The sequence below is a fragment of the Pagrus major genome, chromosome 2 (assembly GCF_040436345.1).
Source record: "Pagrus major chromosome 2, Pma_NU_1.0".
Classification (NCBI taxonomy): Eukaryota; Metazoa; Chordata; class Actinopteri; order Spariformes; family Sparidae; genus Pagrus; species Pagrus major.
The window spans coordinates 1,141,678-1,162,905 of NC_133216.1; the positions used below are offsets into that span (position 1 = coordinate 1,141,678).

The 21,228-nt window shown below is 47.7% G+C and overlaps 1 protein-coding gene and 3 non-coding genes across 4 annotated transcripts; 2 read left to right on the forward strand and 2 right to left on the reverse strand.

Moving 5' to 3' along the window:
- Window positions 1-1,579: 1,579 nt before the first annotated feature.
- On the reverse strand, window positions 1,580-14,495 carry LOC141011664 (uncharacterized). Its single transcript, XM_073484900.1, has 6 exons — window positions 14,463-14,495; window positions 14,167-14,361; window positions 10,120-10,260; window positions 9,994-10,006; window positions 8,664-9,193; window positions 1,580-1,684 (listed from the first exon to the last, which is right to left on the reverse strand). The coding sequence occupies exons 1-6, from the start codon at window positions 14,493-14,495 to the stop codon at window positions 1,580-1,582; spliced, it is 1,017 nt and encodes a 338-aa protein (XP_073341001.1).
- Window positions 14,496-17,464: 2,969 nt separating this feature from the next.
- On the reverse strand, window positions 17,465-17,556 carry trnar-ucu (transfer RNA arginine (anticodon UCU)). Its single transcript is given in 2 exon segments — window positions 17,465-17,500; window positions 17,520-17,556. It is a non-coding gene; the product is annotated as a tRNA-Arg (tRNA).
- A 1,726-nt stretch (window positions 17,557-19,282) lies between these two features.
- trnar-ucu (transfer RNA arginine (anticodon UCU)) lies at window positions 19,283-19,371 on the forward strand. Its single transcript is given in 2 exon segments — window positions 19,283-19,319; window positions 19,336-19,371. It is a non-coding gene; the product is annotated as a tRNA-Arg (tRNA).
- Window positions 19,372-21,136: 1,765 nt separating this feature from the next.
- trnar-ucu (transfer RNA arginine (anticodon UCU)) lies at window positions 21,137-21,228 on the forward strand. Its single transcript is given in 2 exon segments — window positions 21,137-21,173; window positions 21,193-21,228. It is a non-coding gene; the product is annotated as a tRNA-Arg (tRNA).

A 21,228-nucleotide genomic window follows, 5' to 3' on the forward strand; every position in this document is an offset into this window, starting at 1 on the left:
GTTGGAGACACTTTATAAACTGTGTGAAACTCTGTCTCTGACTGATTCTGACTTATTTGTTCCTTCTTGTAAATTCAGCAAATGTTCTTCATGAACTTCTCTCTGTGTTTGAGTAGAAACATGGAGTCTGTTTGTCTCACTGATGTGTATTAGTACACAGAGCGAGGTGGTGAGATCACTCAACATGTCCTCCACAGGTACATCCCTCGCTGACGGACGACACTTCCAGCTCTCTCGCCTCTGTAAAAATACCCATAATGCACTGCGGCCGAGCTGTTTGGCTGCATGTGAACATACCAGGACGGACGGCTGCTCGCTCAAACTAGCGTGACACAGTAACAGGCACTCTCTCTCTCTGAGCGTGCGAGGCAGGGTGGAATAGCACTCAGCATTCCTGCTCTGCAAAACCCGAAGAATCTGGTTCGGTCATATGAGCTCAACAGCTGCTGCACGCTTTCAATCCCCCAAAAACCCACCAGAGCACTTTCAGTCGTCCCGTCGGGAATCAAACCCGCAGCTCTGGCAGCGCCGGTGCCTTGCTCAGTTCATTTCTGCCTCTGAATGTTTCCACGAGCAGCAGCTTATCTCCCCGTCTGAGTCCAACGTGTCGCCCACAAGATAGTTTCCAGACTCAAATCCGTTAAAGTCCTCTGCAGGATTTTCTCCTTTCAGCACTGAAACTGGAGTTTTTCACAATTAAATGAAACGTGAGCTAATGCTGCGTGTCCAAACGTGCACTTCCTGTTCACACCGAGCACCACGGCTCTGCCTCAGACTCAGACTCGCTCTGTGGACTCTGGAGGTCCGTGTTGGAGGCGTTTCTGCACCTTCATTGTTCTGTGAGCTACATAAACACCCACATTATGTTCCACGTCCATGTAGCCGCGAGGCGAAACACAACTGAACTCCTGACGACCAACAACACGACCAGTCAGCTCCGATCAGTCTGTTTCATTTCAGAGCCCGTCAGAGGATAACGATGGATTTCCTGGTTCTGGTTCTGCAGCGTGGAGCTTTAACTTCAGTTGAATTCATCAAATATAACAGCTGCACATTTGTTCTGTCAGACGAGACCAGACGAACAAGAGCCTCTGAAGGTTATGAGAACTCAGTTTTAATGTTTCATGATGCTTTTCTTTATAACAACCATCAAACATTCAGTACTCGTCCGCTGATGTCTCCTTAGACAACCAGCGAGCTAACGTTACATTGTTGTCCTCCTCATCGTAACAATGAAGGGACAAAGAAGAACTTCTTCCGCCATGCAAACTGCAGAGATTCATCTTGGACCCCTGAACATGTGATCAGGAGGAGGCAGCAGTCCAACCACCACGACCAGAACAGAACGAATGTTGATGATGGTTCTGCAAACGTTACGTTTTTCAACTTCAACAGAAACCACTTGGTCAGGGTCAGTAAAACATCGTGCCACAAACCAAGTGACACGTCACGCTCACACACGTTGAAACCAGTCTACTCTGTGTGTGTGTGTGTGTGTGTGTGTGTGCGTGCGTGCGTGCGTGTGGGTGGGTGTGTGTGTGTGTGTGTGTGTGTGTGTGTGTGGAGAGCAGCAGGTGAGTTACCTGTTGAACTCGTAGATGTCCTCAATGTTGCAGAACAGCGTGCTGACCTGCTCCGGCTTCAGAGGCAGAGCGCCGCAGTCGATGATGCAGCCGAGATAATCCTGCAGACACACACACACACGCACACACACACACACACAGACAGACAGACAGGATGTCAGTCATCACAGATCAAATATATTGATAATAAGTGACTCAGTTTTACAGGAAATGGTTGTAAATCATTGAAGACTGTGTGTGTGTGTGTGTGTGTGTGAGTGAAACTGGAGCTGCTGGAAATGTATTCAGTAAATGTTTGATTCTCCGGTTTGATGAAGGTTTTATAACTTTATTATTTAATGCCGGCTCTGATGTACCATGAAAACCTTCTAACACACCTGAGCTCAGGTAGCTCGGTCCGTAAGAACCTTGGTTTGGGGACCAGAGAGCTCCTCTTCATGTGTGTGTTCAAGTAAAACATCAACAGAGTGAGGAGACAAACTGTCTGTAACTCTGCTGCTTCTCACCTCGCAGCTCATCTCTCACACCAAACCTGTCAGAGCGAAGCTGAGGAGTGTGAACAGGAAACCACCTGAGCTGCCAGAGAGACGCTGGCATCAGACAGGAAGTCAAACAGGAAACAACAGAGATGAAAAACAGGAAGTTAATAAAGGAGCCGAGAAAGTGCAGCCGATGATCCGAGTCACGATGACTGACGGAGGAAAGTGTTCGGAGCCGCAGGTCCATTAAAACCTTACAGACAAACTCAGAACCATGATTCATCTCCAACCGACAAACGTTTTTAATAAGACGTCGGGAAAATGTCCATCTGTGTTCGTGGCAACTAAACCGGTGTTAAAATCCAAATCATGATGTTTGTCGAGCCAACATTTGTTTGTGGACTCCATCTTGTCATAATCTTTACTTGTGTTTAGTTAAATTCTGGTTCTGATGAGGAGCTACAGCTGAACACTGGGGGTCCGACAGGAACAGACCTCCTGAGGACGATCACACATTGATTTTGTCTTTGTATGGACAGCAGTGATCATGTTGATCACAGGTAAATGGACCAACTGAATCAAAGTTAATAAAGTCAAAATGAAGTTCGAGGCTTCAACCGTCCGTTCTTACATTTATTAAAGAACAGAGAGGAACAATGTGAGTAATATGAACAGTGGGTGAACAGGAGTGATGGGGACTGCTTTTCAGAAATAGTCCTCATTGTTTTCTACACAAACTTTGTCAATTCTGGTCTGGTTCTTGTTTCCCAGCAGACAGTTTTGGGCCTTTAAGCCGCTGAGGCGACAGGATGTGGGTCATGTCGAGTAAAGTCCACTCGCATGAGTCATAACTGGAGCGTGAACCCAAAACTAACCAGATCACAGATGAATGAGATGAAACAGAAACATGAAATTTGGATCTGAGCCGAGAATGAATCTGTGCTCCATAAACCACCGACTTTATCTAAAGATGGACGACGTGACGGCTCAGTGTTCATTCTTCTGATAAGGAGGTGAGACGTCCTGATGGACAGCAGGAGGACGTGTGGACGGACACTTGATACTGCAGCCTTGACGTCATGACCGCAAGATGGAGGCCTCGTTTCTGGGAAATTCTGGCTTCATGTTTGTCTAGTGGGAGGAAGTGGAGACGCGTCGGTCGTCTTTATATAAAGTCAAGTCCTGATACGAGAATTCAACATCGTGCTTCAGCTTTAACTGTCCTGAAGCTCACTAAACTGCTTTGAAAGGCTCAAGCAGGAGCAGAGAAGTGACACGAGTCTATTAAACGATCGTTACTGGAACTCTGAAGCCGTCAGTGAACAGAACCGGCCCGTCTGTTGCTGCTCTCCAACATTAATCTCTGTACAAACACTGTGTTCTGTCTGTGAGGTCAGTCAGTCGTGTTGTAATGGAAACTTTAACAAACTAAGATCCATCATCCAATCCTGTCAGAGGCCGCGTGAGGTCATTTCCTGTAGTAACTAGTAATTAGATTACAGCGGAGAGGAGTCAGGAGGGCGAGAGACACGGGGGCCCGGAGAGATAATCAGTCCAGAACCACAAACAAGTTTCACATCGTGGCAGAAGTTTTCAGACTGAAGCAAACAGAAGCTGCAGCTCCGACACTCAGACTGACAGAGGAACTGACGGAGACGCTGCCAGAGGACATCAGAACATTTGGACTCAAAGTGACAGAAACTCGTCCAAAGAGGAAAAAGAGAGCAGAATCTGAGGTCAGCCCGCCAGCTTCGGTCCAAATGACGTGTCTCTACAGGCTCACCAACGAGAACATAATCTGATTTACTATAATCTAATACACTGTTTAAAGAGTTCCTCTGCGACAGTTAAAGATTCTGGTTCTGGTCGCAGTCCAACATCAAATAAGTGGATTAACATCTGCTCAGCGTCTTTTCTCTGTTTGTTAGTTGATGCTTCAAGATGAAACTCTTCAGAAGTTTATGCAAACAATTTAAACGTGGTCGTCCTGATTGGCTCAGATGTTTGGTGCCAGTCTGTCGACCAATCAGGCCAAACTCCAACAAGAGATCCAGATCCTCCTGGAGGAACAAACATCCGGACTCACGTCAGATTCTGCTCTGATCCGACGGGAGGAGAGCTCAGAGATTACAAAGTAGATTTATCTTCACTCCTGTTTATCAGCCTGACTGCAGCAGGGATCCGGAGGTGACCTCCAGGTTCTGTAATGTCGACTGCTGACTGGAGCTGGAGGGGAAATGGACTTTACTTCATGAACGTAAGGTTACAGAGAGGAGACAGAGAACCAGAACCAGAACCAGAGTCTCTGCTGAGTGCTGACTTCACTCAGAGTTGACCTAAATTCAAACGTTAGCTGGCTTACAGCTAATGTACGGTATGTTACAGACGAGGTAATGTTTCCTGACTCTCTCCTGAAGTTACAGACGACCAGATGAAACGTCACCTCGAGCACACGACTGAACAGCACACAGAACAAAAGTCTGATGGTTTTTCAGACATTTCAACGCAGAAATCCTGAATATTATAACTTAAAGAGCTGACAGACGTAAGCAGCTCGCTTCGCTCTGCCCTCGACATGAAGCAGCTTTCTGATTGGTCAGAAAACATGCAGAGAAACCAAACTAGTCAAATCTACAGAGAAAGTTTTTAAGTTTGACTGCAAGTAAAAATAATCTTCTTCTGTCGTTTCTTCTTCTTTTTTCCAAAATTGGACACAAACACAAGCTGTGTGTGTGTGTGTGTGTGTGTGTGTGTGTGTGTGTGTGTGTGTGTGTGTGTGTGTGTGTGTGTGTGTGTGTGCCTGTGGGTGTGTGTGCCTGTGTGTGTATAATGAGGCATATAATGAGAGGCCTCGGCCACATTCATCACCTTTTAAAGGCAACAGGAAACACACTCACACACTGAGAGAGAGAGTAATGGGGTGAAGACAGAAAGAGAGAGAGATGAGTGAGAAATGAGCGAGCTGAACAGGAAGACGAGGAGAAGAAGAAGACAGGAGGAATGAGGAAGAGATAGAGGGATGATCGGGGAAAAGGTTCAGCTAAAACAAACACCAAGAACGAAGGAGAGAAGCCAAGAAGAGAGAAAAAACAATGGATCAGAGAAAGAAAGAAAGAAAGGAGGAGGAGGAAGAGGAGGAGGAAGAGGAGGAGGAGGAGGAGGAGGAGGAGGAGGTGGAGAGTCACGTCTTTGTTTGAAACTGGGTCACAGAGAGACGAGGAAGTTCAGAAGTTGAAGAATTAAAATCTTAAGTGAGGAGATGACAAGTGAGAAATCTGTGGAAACAAAATCAAGAATGTGTCGTTAGTCCTTCTACATGATCTACACGAAGCTGACGGCTGGTTCTGGTTCAGGCCCGAGAGGAAGATGCTGGTCCTTATCAAAACCAGAACCAAATCCACCACGACGTCGCTTTACCAACAAGAAAACACCACTCCACACTCCACACTCCACACACGGGTCGTTCTGCTGCCGGGTTTCAAATCGGACCGACATGGCGGCTCGTGCCTGAAGCTTTCTGTGATTTTCACGAATAGTTTCAGAAATCTGAAAACATCTGAGTGGAGACACGAGCCAGAGTCTGTGTTCAGACCGACAGCAGGTCGTTTCACAGTTTTCAGAGGTTTCCTGAGAGTCACGCTGAACGTCCTCGTTCTGCATGAAGTAGCCTCGACCTGAACGTCTCGTCTCTCCAAACGCCACGCAGTGCTCCCAGAATGCATTGCATAGTCAGTGACTAAACAGACAGACGCTGCACCGTGAGAGATCTTACAGCCGCGTCAAAAAGGGTTCAAATGAGATTTTTCTCGTTGCTGACTCACTGACATGAACAAAACCTTCATCTCCATCCTGCCTTCATCAGTGGGCTCCTCTGAGCCGAGCCGGGCCTGAACAGAATCAATCAACAGTCACAACCTGCTCCGATACAAACGGATTAATGGATTAATCATCTCTGGTACTGAAGTATCAAAAGTAACTGAAACGTCTGGTCGATAAAATCAATGAACTAAAAGTCTTTGGCTCTGATGTCGTACAGTAATCGAGTAAATGTACTTAGTTACAGTGGATTCCATCACTGGTCTGACGTCATGCACACTGCCAGGTGCCGCAGCTCAACCCAGGGGCATGATGGGAAACGTCAGCTGGTCACAGTTTCGTTGGATTAAAGAAATGTTGTCCATGCAACTGCAGCTGAGTTCTTTCAGCTGCTCGTGTTCGGACTGAACATCATCCAGAACTTTCTGTTCCTCAGTCTTCTGTCATCTCGTCCTTTTCTTTTCTCTCCGTTGCTTCTTGTTTCCCTTCTTCTGTTTTTCTACTTTCCCCCTCTCGTCCCCCAGATTGATCCCCACCTCCTCCTCCACCTCCTCCTCCTCCTCCTCCTCCTTCTTCTTCTCTGCTCGGGTTTTCTCTTCTCCCCCCCGTCATCTGTTTCTCCCTCCTCCTCCTCCCCCTCGGTTTCCTGTCCCACTTGGCTGCAGGTCAACATCAGGATCTCCGCTGCACCGACGTCTCATGTTCAGCTCCAACACTCGCTCGCAAAACTGCAACCAGATCTCACGATCAGAGCGAATGATGGCACTTTATCTGACTCAGAGCGCCTGAAGTCTGCAGCTTCAGCAGAAAGGACAAGAAAAGAAAAGAAAAGAAAAGAAAAGAAAAGAAAAGAAAAGAAAAGAAAAGAAAAGAAAGAAGGTGAAACTGTCGGCACTTATCGAGAAGTTATTCTTAATAAATGAGTTTATGAAAGTGTTGGAGAGGAGCTGGTTTCACTCGTCTTTCTGTGTGTATGAGTTGTTACTGTTTTCACACACTCACACACTCACAGACACACACACACTCACACACACACACACACACACACACACACGCAGGCCTATTATGGTCGTTGGTTCAGATTCCCAGTGAGCGTGACATCATGTAGCCTCAATCAAAACCAGACTGCAGCAAAACCTCAAATACAGAGAGCAGCAGGAACCAAGGCTTACATTACACACACACACACACACACACACACACACACTCACACACACACACACACACACACACACACTTATCATCTATCAGACCTCATCAGGAGAGAGGAATTCTGGGATTGTAGCTCTGAGAGTTCACTGAAGGTTTTTATCTTTGTTAAAACTGATTTTTTTTAAATAATTCACTAATGAACCTTTTTAGCGACGACAGCGGGACGATTATGAGTCGCGTAGTTTGTCCGCGACCTCTGAGTGCTGCTGGAAACAGAGCGGAGAGTCAGGAGGGATTAACCAAAACCACCGAAGAAGAAACACGTGGTGATGACAGAGAGAGACGGAGAGGTGGAGGTTCGTCCTCCGTGAAGGTCAGAGAGAAGAAACTGACAGACAGCTGATAGACCTGATGACAGCCAGTGTGTGTGTGTGTGTGTGTGTGTGCGTGTGTGTGTGTGTGTGTGTGTGTGTGTGTGTGTGTGTGTGTGTGTGTGTGTGTGTGTGTGTGTGTGTGTGTCATGGCAGAGGATGAAAGCAGCAGTAAATTCTCTCTTTTACTTCAAAAGGATGTTTCACACTCCAGTCAGACAGATGGCGGCACGCACACACACACACACACACACACACACACACACACACAGTGCCAGGCTGACTCTTGGTGCACCTGGACCAATGATGGATGAACCACACACACACACACACACACACACACACACACACACACATACACACAATCAAACAACCAAGTCAGCAGATTCTTACTGAAACTTTTTTCTCATTCAGAACTCCCTTTGAAAAAGATCATTTTTTACTCAGCTTTAAACTTGCATCCAAAAGTGTGTCGGACACATTCCTCGAATAAAAGTGAAATACTGACGGCGGTGCAGTCGGTGAAACTGTCTCTTAAACTCAAACTGTTACTAATGATTCATTACGGAAGCTAAAAATGTTTTTTCAGAGCAGTTTTATACACGTCGTCCACAGCAGCTCCTCACAGAGCTCTGCTTTAGTTCATCAATAAATCAATGCATGAGGACCAATGTCAGAATTAATCTCTGCAACATTATCATCTAACTGTAAGTTTAATATCAGCAGGCATACGAGTGTGCAGACATGCTAGCAGCTCTGTGAGGCTCACACGCTAACGGTTACCACCTGCAACATCTCAGTTTAGTGTTTCAGTCGTTTACTGTTGTTAAAACAAAGTAAAGAAATCAGTTCAAACTCCGAACCCTGAACGTCAGCGCTCATCTGTGGCTCGACTGTGGGCGGAGGTGTGTGTGTGTGTGTGTGTGTGTGTTAGGGTGGAGTCCGCTGTAGCCTAGATTTACTGGCCAGGTGTGAATGCCTCTGGGCCAGTTTACCTGCAGCTGGCCTCCACACACACACACACACACACACACACACACACACACACAGCTGTGTACTGCGGCCTCTCCTTCCTGTTTCTATTTATTTGTACATCAGAACCGCAGCAGCATTCTGATTGGCTGAGAGGTTTGTTTAACGAGGACACATCACCTCAGTATATAAAGCCATGGTTTGGTTACCGTGGCAACCAGCACCCACCAGATGTTGGCCTGTTGTTGAAGCTAACACTGATGTTAGCCTGCTGAAGCTAAGTGTCTTACCTCCACGATGCTCTTCAGATCTCTGACGTACGCCTGCTCCGTCTCCACGATCTCCAGCATGACTCGCTCCAGCCGTGAAAGCTGTCTGGGCGTGGCCACTGCTGCCGCCGCCTGATTGGCTACATGTCCATTAGTGGGTAAACCTCCACCTGCCACTCTGGTAACGCAGACTCCGCCTCCTCCTCTTCCTCCTGGCGTGACGAGGGGAGTGAGGTCCAGGCTGATGTCCGAGCCGTTCCTCTTGGGCGTGGAGGACGATGACGATGATGAACAGGCGTTGTATGTCGGCACGGCGCCGTACGGCAGAGAGGAAGAGGAGGAGGAGGAAGAGGAGGAGGAGGAGTGGGAAGTGTCCTGCAGGGAGACGGAGGAGGCGGAGGAGGAGAGGGAGAGGGAGGCGGGACGCTCGCCATCCGAGCAGACGGTGTTGACGGAGGTGCAGGAGGAGGACGAGGCTCCTCGCTCGCCGGACGACATCATCCTACCCACAATCCCACTCAGAGACGACACTGAGGAGGGACGCTTGGCGGCTGCAGAGACACAGACAGGAAATGATTTAGTTCATCAGCTGTTTTCATCAACAAAGAAATTCATTTAACAAAACTTAAAGTTTAAAGTTAAACGCAGTTTCTTCAAAACAAAAAACAGAAAACATCTGTGGCATCGATCCACTTTAATCCAGCAGAGCAACAATCAGGACGGGACCATCAGAGTTCACATTAACACAGCAGAACTGAAGCTGTTGCTCTGGTTCTTAACAAACCGGACTCTTCTACTTATTGACCTCTGAATGAACACATGAATGTGTGCGACCGCCTGCAGCTGGAGACGGATTCAGTCCAACATGAAGCTCAGACGCAAAATATGAAATAAACAAAATAAAACAAACGAGGTGCTTCATGGTGAAACCTGCTCTGAATCACGCTGACAACAACAAACTGAGCTGCTAACAGATTACAGACCATCAGACATGCACATGTAATTAAAGTTGATATAACTAAACACATCGGTACAACACAAGCATAAAACATACTGGTTCTGGTTCTTAAAACCTAAAATATTCCAATTTTAGTCACAAAAATACAACAATGTTAGCATTTATTATCATGTCAGGTCTTTACATGGCCTCAGACGGAGCAATTTCAGAACCAAAGCTGAGTTTCAGAGACTCCAGTTCCTGAATTCTGGACAATAATAAAATAATACCCTGCAACAATATTCTCATATTTCTCTTCAGGGATCGTGATGATGATCCAAATGTCCTTTAACAGAAGTTCTTCTGTCCAGGACGTCTCAAATTCAATATCTGTGTCTCGTCCTGATGTCTCACTCCTGCTGTCACACTGAGGAGGACGAGCATGAACGTATTATCGGCACAAACAACTCTCATCTTCAGCGTGGTTGTCAGGAAACAGCAGACTGTCAGAGGTGTAGGCCTTACAAACACTGTACGTACTGTAAGAACCTGTGAAACCTCAGGAAGGAACTGAAGAGAGAGCAACGAGAAAACGTGGGTCTGCTGAGAGAACTGGGAGCTTTGGCCAGCGCAGCGTGTCGAGGTCGCACAGGTCATAATGCATTTATCTGTTACTGCGTCCTGAAAGGCACAAACACAGAGAAACACGTCTTCTGTCAGAAGAGAAGAGACGCGTCCCGTCACTGAAACAGCATTATGAAACAAAAAGAGGAAGTTCTGACCCGAAGTCACAATGAAATCATGCTTCTGTTGTCATCCAGAGGTGAAGCGGCTGGACTGAGACCACAAGAGGACAGAAACAAGAACTGACTGTCATCCTGTCTTCTGGCTAACATGCTAACATGCTAACATGCTAACTCAAGCCTGTCTGACAGCTGCTGCTTCAACATGTTTACTCATTAAGCTTCATTGTGTTGCACCTTTAAATAAAGACAGATGGAGACAGACTCACAACAGGTTTACACAGCTGGCTCACACACACACACACACACACACACACACACACACACAACATGTGTGTGTGTGTGTTTCCATCCAGACACCTGCGCCGTTAAACTGTTTCTGCCGGCTAACACAAACTCACAAACTCTAGAAACTCAAACCAGCTCGACGGGACTCCTACCTGCCGATCAGCTCCGTGTCTGACACCAGAACATGTGTCGGCCCGGCCCGGTCTGTCAAATGATCTTCTGATCGTTGAATCAAATTAAAGGCGCGACGACCTGCAGCTGTCTTTATCACAGTCAACAGGAAGTGTGTGTGTGTGCAGCGGAGTGAAGCATCAGATCACCACACAGGCACACACACACACACACACACGCACACCTCTTCCTTTTTTATTCAAAGAGTCAAACAACACGTCAACACAACGACGAACACACACCGCTGGGTTTTCTTCTCTGCTCAGACATGATGGTACCAAACCTGGCGACCTCTCTACAGCCCGTAATAAGAGTTTTATTGAGCGTTTCCTGGGCTGGTTCATATTTTCTTTGACTCATATTTAAAAACGTGATCAGATGGTTCCAGTCTGCAGACAGCAGCACACCTGCGTCTGACTCTTTAAGCTTCATCGGTGTTTGGCCCCAGACGTCCCGGCAGCAGGAATGTTTCCGAGCCGAGTGTAAGTGAGAACATTTTCCTATAAGCAGCCGTGAGCCCGGTTCCTCCTCCTCTCGCTGATATTTCAGCGCTGTTGCAGAATCACTCCAGCAGCTGTGGAGCACACGTGGTGCGTTCACAGGCGGCGTGTGGTTTAAAGACCTGTTGTTCTTCGTTCCACATGAAGAGGCGACGTTGGGTTTGGAAAACCACCAACATATCTGGTGAAACGTGTCGGATCTCCAGAGGATTTCACTGACAGATCGAACCCAGCGACCCTCCGCTGTCGTCACCGAACACAGAACTCAGAACCTGTGACGCTTATTTTATTCAGTGTGAAGAGGCGTCGACTGGACCTCTGAGCAAACTGACATTTACAGCCAGCAAACGTTCGGTGCAAATACTGTTTCCAGTCTGAACACGACCATGATGATCCAGATATGGAGGACGTGGAGGAGGTCGTGACATGGACCTGAGGTGGAGGTGGAGGTGGAGGTGGAGGTGGAGGTGGAGGCAGCTGTGGACGGTGCTGGTCTGTTTGGACTTTAGATGCACTGACACATGTGGATGGAGAATCTCTTCACCAACGTAACAACCTGTCGACTAACATCCCGTCCAGGACTTTCAGGTTTCTGCTTTTGTTCAAACTGTAGCAGAACTGCACCAGACGCGTTCATCCGGCCCACATACGGTGCTGAAAGATGGCACCTGGGCGGCCCCAGCACGGCCACATGAACCGAAAACAAACCCCAGATCTAGGCCAGATCCGGCCCACCAGGATAAAATGTGTGTGGCCCAGATTCAGGCCGGTTCTGGTTTATTCGGTTCACTCTTGGCTGACATGTGGCCACGGTACCAACCCAACCGAGTCCGACCAGACCTGACCTCGATTCTTTACATCCAAACCTGATTTTTATTATTTTATTTTCAAACACAAACAGCTAAACCAGCATAACACACACACACACACTCACACACACACACACACACACACACACACACACTCACACACACACACACACACACACACACACTCTGAGCAGCAGCAGTTACAGCCTTATTTAGCCATGGCATTCACACACATGCTTCAGCTCTCAGTCGACAGAAAATGGGTGAGTCAGTCAGATCATCATCTGACATCATCCTCGTGGTATTAACGCCGCTGACCTCATCACCTCATCATCGTCATGACATCAGTAAAAAATCCCTCTCCTGCCTCCAGCTCATCTCAAACTCTGCTGCCACATCACAGCGGTCCAGACGTCTTGCAGCACCGACTTTAAGAGCTTATTGATTACCTCCAGAACCCTGAGAGGCCTCGATCCAAGCTGCTCAACAGAACTTTTATTGCTCTGTGTTCCTTCTTGTCTCTTTTCTTGTTGGTCCAAAGGTGCAGATTAATCTGCTTCATTCCTGTGTTTCACTCTCTGATGTGTTTCTGCTTTCGCTGCCTTCGGCTTGTTGGATTCAGTTTATAGCAGCTTTATAAAAAGAAATAAAGTTAATCATTATAATCATCAGCTGACAGAAACACGGGTCGTCCCAGAACACCAGCACCAGGGGAGAATCCATCTACTGACGCAGTGGGTCCGACTCCACCACGGTAGATGTGCACAGGTTCAGCTTGTTGCTACTGGACCTTCATCCGGTCGATCTGGTTTTCCTTCCATCAGTGTTTCATCCTTCAGCCGAGCCGACATAACCCGTCTCCTCATGGGTCCAACACTGTGCACTTCTTGCTCGAGCACTCGCCATATTGATGCCTTCGTCTTCGTCGTCTTCCAGCCACATCATCTGTGTGTTTGTCCGACTGTGAGAAATCGGACTTACATGTTTACATGGACTTTAAAAGTCCAGTTTCAGTCGGACTCACATCATGTAAACGTACCGAGTGTGTTCATAAAGGCTCAACCATTAAAACTGTAAGTGCTCCTTCATGACGGAGGAGCTTTAAGAGGTCAGACGGGAAACAAACTGAAAGTCTGATGCAACATTTTCAGATGAAGCTGTGACCTCCACCCTGCCTCCTTCAACACTTCTTATGTTTAAAGTCTTATTGTGACGTATTTCTACGTCTCTGTGAATAAACATGAATCAGCCTGCCTCAGTGCTCGGGGCTGAAGCTAACACTGTTAAACGTCACACATCTGAACGTATCGTTGTTGGTTCATGTGGATCAGCTGCTGAATGAAAACTATTGTCACAGACACTTAAAATCATCATTTTATGGAGAAAATGATGATAAACAAGAGAACAAACAGGCGTTAGTGTGTAATATCACAGAAGTCTTCACGCTGATGCAGCTGTGATGGAACAGCTGATCGTACAGACGGCAGAAGTTTTGTATAAATATGATGAACGACACATCACTTCCTGCAGACAACAGAAATCTGACTGCAGATCGATCAACAGAAGGAAAAAAACACCGTCATAAATGTATCTGCTGATCTTTAAAGAATCTGTTTCACAAATCATGAACAGATTCAGTCTCACGCAACGTTTTTAAATCCTCCTGCAGAATCAACAAGAACACATGAAATCAGACTGAACCAGACTGATCAGAGACGGACGGACGCGTACTTACAGCTCGTCTGGTTTCTGTGTGTGTGTGTGTGTGTGTGTGTGTGTGTGTGTGTGTGTGTGTTAATATACAGGATGTGGTTTGGCACGTTTCATTCTGGTTCCCTCTCTCTCTCTCGCTCAGTCATCCGGCACCAGACTTCTGACGAGCCGCAGCGTCGGCCAATCAAATACGAGCGAGCGCACGCTCCTGGTACATCATTGTGTAACCGTGTTTCTACTGTCGACCTCACGACCGTCAAGAGAAAAGAAGATTACAGGATCGTTTCTGCTCCTTTTAAGTACGAAAAAAGAAATGCGTCTGTTTGAACATAAATCATTCTGGGTAATTTATGATTGTGTCACCCTGCTGTGAGCTTTGGTCAGCTTCAGGTGTCCTCGTATCGTCCTCCTCCGTCCGTCCTCTGACACGTGTCGACTCTTCAAACGGGACGCCGCCGCCTCGTTTTCATGTTCCAGTGGTGGTAAAACGTGACATGAACCTTTAACTCCACATCGTGTGTTTGTCTCTGTTGTGTAACTGTTAGTGAGGCTGAAGCTCTGACATCCACCTCAACAACACAATCCACAGAGAGAGAGCTCAGGTCACACCGACAGAGATTTTAAAGGATGTGAAGGTAACTGAGAGGTCGTCCACTCACCTCCACCTCCCTGTAACACTGAGGATGTTTCATTTCTGTCTGAAAGCGTTTAAACACTCTGACCTCTGACTGGATCTTTATTCACAGTAAAAACAATTAAAGTCTCTGGTTACAGAATATTAAACCACATTAATCTGAATGTGTCTTTTTGTTCCTCCTGTCTGAAGATCGTCAGCTGTGACGGCGTCTTTCAGGTGGATGTCTCCTGTAAACACATGCTGTGAAACTATGAGGTTCGTGGGACTCCAGCGTGTGATTACAGTAATAAGAGAGCAGCTCCCCGCTGTCATTATGTGTTTACAGTGATGCAACATGTCGGAGCGGCGGCACCAACGTTTCTTAGAAAAGAACAAATCACAGCCTGTCGAACACGCGGACGTCCCGAGGAGACGCCGCCGCAGAGAGACAAACCTCCTGGAGAGCACACGTTGTCCACATTTAGGTGATTTTCTGTCTTCATTAGAGAGTCGACAGTCGAGGACGACCCCGTCCTGTTGGACCGGAGAGGTCGGGTCGGCTCCTCAGAACCCCGAGGCTCGACATGTTCTGACGGAGCTCGGAGAGAAAACTTCATCTCATCTTATCACAAAATCAGAATAATTCAATTTCCCTCAAAATGTTCCTTTAACGCACGACCGACCAGAAATCAGCTGAAATCAGACACAGAAATAAAACTGATCTGTGTGTGTGTGTGTGTGTGTGTGTGTGTGTGTGTGTGTGTGTGTGTGTGTGTGTGTGTGTGTGTGTGTGTGTGAGATAAGGTGACATGTTGTTGGAGACAGAGACAGGAAGTTGAGTCGTCCGACACCATCAGACGACTGACGACCCGCCTGTTTGACCTTTGACCTCTTCACAGCCCTGTGCCAACACACACACACACACACACACACACACACACACAGCTTCCTCGTGTTTACACTCGCTCGTCCTCTCACAGTGAACTCCCTTAAACAATCTGCTAATTTTACATCTCACTTCTTCCTGCTGATCATTTTAAAGTCCTCACTGATTACACTGAAACTAAAGTGAGCGTTTTTAAAGTAGAAGTCTGGTGAAGTTGTGTTTATCTGATTGTTTCTTGTTGTATCGATTCAGTCATAACTCTTAAATGTTGTTTGTAACGTGAGTTTAATAAAGTGCAGCTGCGTGTGACAAACACGTGATGATAATAATGATAACATCAGGAGGAACTGGCAGACAGAGATGATCCTGCAGTGAACGACTTCTTCATCCTTCACACCAAACCTCTGTCCAGCCTCAGCTGACAGGTGATGCAGGTTATTAAAAGTCCGATTTGTGTCACGATCGACTCACGTGACCGTTCAGAGATCCTCAGATTCAAATCATCTGAAGATCTGAACCTGCAAACTGCTGATTGAATCTTCCAGTTTGTTCCCTCTGTTTAAAAACCAGAACCGACCCGGCTGGTCTGCTGCCTGTTCCTCATTATGTCGTTATGTTGTATATGTTCGTTATCATGGTCGTGACAGCGGGGAGGCTTCACCAACCAGCCAATCACAGACGAGAACACGACCAGAGCTCAAAATAATCCTCGTTTCTCGTTCTGTACTCCGTCTCCTCCGTCCTGCTGCTCTCCTCCCCGCCTCCTCATCACGTTACACCTCCTCCTCCTCCTCCTCCTCCTCCTCCTCCTCCTCCTCTTCATCCACCTCCACCTCCTCCTCTTCCTCCTCCTCCTCCTCCTCTTCCTCTGTTTCTTTTCTATCCTTCATCTTCTTGCAGTCTTATCTTGGGCGTTCTCTCTATTTTCTGCCTCGTTCTTTTCTATGGTTATAATCAACAGATCTGCTGTGGCATTTTATTGTGTGTGTGTGTGTGTGTGTGTGTGTGTGTGTGTGTGTCAGAAACATTGTTCAGTGCTGCACTTTATCGCCACAAACCATACAACTTCCTGCACACAGAGTATATTGGTGTTTGTGTGTGTGTGTGTGTGTGTGTGTCCACCTACACGCCAAGTCTGCATGAATACAACAATCAGAGCTGCGTGCACAGATTTTGTACGTGTGTGTGTGTGTGTGTGTGTGTGTACACATCTGTTGCCTCTATGATAATTGCAGTGTGTTCTGCGATGTTTCTGTGTGTGTGTGTGTGTGTGTGTGTGTGTGTGTGTGTGTCTGTGTGTGTGTGTGTGTGTGTGTGCGCGTGTGTGTGTGAATGCTAACTATGGAAGCCAATATAACAGCCGAGCAACTAAACAGCATGGTGGCCGTGTGTAATTACACATCATTACTGAGCCTCTATGTGTGTGTGTGTGTGTGTGTGTGTGTGTGTGTGTGTGTGTGTGTGTGTGTGTGTGTGGGACAGGAAGTCACAGCTCAGAGAAAGTTGAGCCCTGAGATAAATCTGGTTGCAGCGACTCTCAGCAAGCTGCAGCTTCACCAGGAACGAGAACAAACAACAAGTCTCTTCTGACTCAAACTGAGGCTCATTAATTATTAATCATTAATTATTCAAAGCTGCTCTAATTAAAGGTGCAGTATGTAATAACTTCAACAAACAGAGGCAGCACATCACCAGAGTAACTGCTAACTGCTGCTAACTGCTGCTAACTGCGTTCTGTTTATGCATCCATGACTGTAGCTTCTGTTAGCTCGTTAGCTCAGTTAGCTGTGGAGCTACCTTGGGAGTGTTGATGTTTACTCGCTAGCTGGTTAGCATGCTAACTTCAGCATCACTGCACAGACGTATTTCTTCACATTCAGCTCAAATGTAAAAGTCTGAAAACTAGGATGTTGATGTTGAACTGGGATCCTGATCATTTAACATGTGTGTGCTTCACTGCCTGAAGCCACAAAGCATGAAGAGATTCATTAAAGCAGCATTATGTAGAATTTGGCATTTTATGCGTTTTGGCGCCCCCTGCAGGTTCATCTCAAACAGGACGACATTGTGCAAAACGTTCGGGGACAATTTTTAGCTCGCTGAAGGGAAAACAACTTCGGGAACGTCAGCTGTCTGAGGACACGTCCAGGTGTAAAGCTCGACTCTGGTGGGACTCGAACCCACAACCTTTGAATCGCTTCTCCTGCGTTCAACTAGAAGTCCAACGCGCTATCCATTGCGCCACAGAGCCAGCAAGAAAAGGAATAATGACAATATTTCTGTACGTCTGTGTTTCAACATGGAGCCACATGAGCAGAGAAACATCTGGAGACTCTTCAGATAACAAAGGAGCTCAAATCTGATCAGACAGCTGCTGAACGTCACTGAAAAGAGCCCCGCCCCTTACCTGTGTTGCTAGGCGATCTCTGGCTGCCGCGCCGTGACCCCTCAGGCATGGTGCGATGATGTCACAGGAAGTAGAAACCTGAAGAAGAAAACGATGATTGTTAGCTTCAACCTTCAACATCCCAGAGCTGCCTCCCTCCTCCTCCTCCTCCTCCTCCCTCTTCTTCTTCTTCTTCTTCTTCTTCTTCTTCTTCTTCTTCTTCTTCTTCTTCTTCCTCAGAGTCACAACATAAAGGCTCAGCAGTGGCACACACACACACTCACACAATGGCAGGAGGTAGAAACCTTTAAACTCGTTTAACAGAAGAAGGAGGAGGAGGAGGAGCAGGAGGAGAAGGAGGAGCAGGAGGAGCAGGAGGAGGAGCAGGAGGAGGAGGAGCAGGAGGAGCAGCAGCAGGAGGAGCAGGAGGAGGTCCAAGTAAAGAATTCTTTCTTTTCTGGTGTTAAAGAGTGAGGACATGTGTAATGTTTGGCTGAGAGACAAGAATGTGGCCTCTTAACTGTGTGTGTGTGTGTGTGTGTGTGTGTGTGTGTGTGTGTGTGTGTGTGTGTGTGTGTGTGTGTGTGTGTGTGTGTGTGTGGACAACGGCCTCCTACAAACTCATTGATACAGTCGCACAGTTTGACCCATTTAGTGTTTTGTACGTTCGGAGTGTTTCTGCAGCTGCTGAACGTCAGAGAGATGTGGGTCAGGAGGGGGTGAGGAGGGGTGAGGAGGGGGGAGGAGGAGGGAGGAGGGGGTGAGGAGGGGTGAGGAGGGTTGAGGAGAGGGTGAGGATGAGTGAGGAGGGGGGTGGCGGGGGTGAGGGGGGTGGGGAGAGGGTGAGGAGGAGTGAGGAGGAGGGAGGAGAGGGTGAGGAGGGGTGAGGAGGGTTGAGGAGGGGTGAGGAGGGTTGAGGAGAGGGTGAGGAGGGGGGAGGAGGAGGGAGGAGAGGGTGAGGAGGGGTGAGGAGGGTTGAGGAGAGGGTGAGGAGGGGGTGTACGGGGGTCTGGGGTGTCTGTAAAACAAGCCAGAAGGTCTGCAGGTCTGAAGGTCTGGAGGTCTGAAGGTCTGGAGGTCTGCAGGTCTGAAGGTTGCAGGTTGCAGGTTGAAGTCCCTGACCCGTTTGTGGAAACACCTGCAGATTCTCCTCCATTAGTGGTTTTACAGCTTTAAAGGAACATTCTGTGTGTTTTTCAGAATCAGAACCAGCTTCACTGGCTGTACACAGAGGGGGATCTGGTTCTGGTTTTGCATTTGAAGGAAGGAATCTGTTGATCATCTCATGAAACAAGCTGGAAGTCCAAACCGACCCAGAGAAGAACCGATTGACCTTGGAAACTGGTCTCGGCCACGTCACAGTCGCCGGCGCTGATCGTGGCCGTTCTAGACGATACTCGTGTTTCCACGGGCCGCACCACGGCACAGAAGAAGAGAATACAGCCGAGTCTGTTTCTGAAGCGGACCGCGTCAGTCTGCACGGAGCGGACCGAGCCAGACAGCGAAACGGTAAAGACCGTCTGGTAAATTTTCAAAATAAAACACCCTGTTCACTACGTACTCAACGTACTCTACGTCAGGAAGCTTGTGTGGCTCTGTGGCGCAATGGATAGCGCATTGGACTTCTAGCTGCGAAGAGGAGTGATTCAAAGGTTGTGGGTTCGAGTCCCACCAGAGTCGGACTTTAACTCGCAACTGTCTCAAACAAGCAACAAACCTGGAGCTCGTTGGCTGCGTTTATATGCTCCCTGTTGATGCAGCTCATGAAAACAGCCTGATTGTGAATGTAATAATGGTTTTCAGACTAAGATGTGACGCAGACGAGCGTGTTGTGCTTGTTTCTGGAGCGCTGCCTGGAAACATGAGCCTCGGCCTCTTCCTGTTCTCACACCGGCCGACAGCTTGAAACTGAAAAACTTGCAGGATGAAACGAGGCTGCGACGCAGGACCGCAGTCTGAAAACACACAGAGCTGGAGCTATACGCTGATCGGACCTGACGGGACCGGCAAAGGTGTTTCTACCTCACTCCTGACTGTTCACCAGCTGCTTCATGTTTCCCACCTATCACAGGTGTCACAGTGACGACATCATCAGTGTTATTCACTTCACCTGTCGGAGGTTTTAATCCTGTGGCTGACTGCTGGTGTGTTCATGTGCTGTTCATCTCAGTTTTATTTATAAAGCCCACATCTCCTCAGTGGGCTTCACAGTCTGTCCTCTGTCCTCAGACCCTTGATTAGAGTGAAGTTAGGAAAAACTTCCCATCTTTCCATCTGGGTAACGTCCCGTTAACGCCCTCTCACAACCACAAATATCACACGAGGCTGAAACATGGCGGACGACAGCAAACACTGACTTCATGTTAAGAAACTTTTACCAAAGTCGTGTAATCATCGTTTCCTTCACGCTTCCTTGTTTCTAAAATACCAGAAACAGCCGTCGACGTGTTGTTTGAGTGATCAAACGAGGAGGAACACAACTTCTCTAGGGCGGCCATGTTGTTCCCCGACAACAACACGCCGACGCCGGAAAACCCTTCCCATCCGAGGAGCAAGTGAACGCAGCGCTAGATCAGCCAATGACGTCCAGCTCAAGAGTTTTACTCTCTTCTTGTTGGAGGAAGCAGAAGAAGAGTGAGAGTGAACACACACACACACACACACACACACACACAGATCAGGTGTGTGTGTGTGTGTGTCTTGGCCAGCCTCATCATCACCTACTGATTGCACACACGCCATTTCCAGATGCATCCGCTTCACACACACACACACACCTCATCACACACACACACACACACACACACACACACCTCTGTGTCCGACGGTGGCAGCCGACCAACACTCTCACTTACATCACAACAGTGGCGTCGGTGTGTGTGTGTGTGTGTGTGTCTGTGTGTGTGTGTGTTGTTGATACCCTATCTCGTTGCCACGGCGACCGGGCAGCCTGCAGACAGACATCAGCTTTGTTAATCTGAACAGAGACGTCGAACTCACTTGAACCCTTCTGACCCGACAGATTCACGTCCACTCAGAGGACAAACAGTGGGAGGGTCAGAGGTCAGAGGTCACAGCCTCGGGTCCTGTTTGTTCTGGTTCTACAGCTGAACACCAACTCTCTCCTATAGCCCCCAATTTAGGGGACGTAAACAGGAAGTCCAAAGAGTCTGTGTGTTAGCTGTGAGCTCAGTGACACAACTTGATTCGTGTGTTCTGAGCCCGTATTTGTGAACGTTTATTCAAACAGTCTCCATTAAACGTGAGCCGAACGATCTGTCAGCACTTCCTGTTTGCAGTGAGCTCGTGTGACGTACAGACAGTCGTCACCGGGTCGCTGTGATACTGAGGAGAACTAAAAAACATGATGTTTCTCAGGGGAGTTCTGCAGTTAGACAAAACATCTTCCTTCTATGGCTTCTCAGCATGAATAGAGTAAATGTGAGGCTCTGTGGCGCAATGGATAGCGCGTTGGACTTCTAGATCAACACAGGGGAAGTGATTCAAAGGTTGTGGGTTCGAGTCCCACCAGAGTCG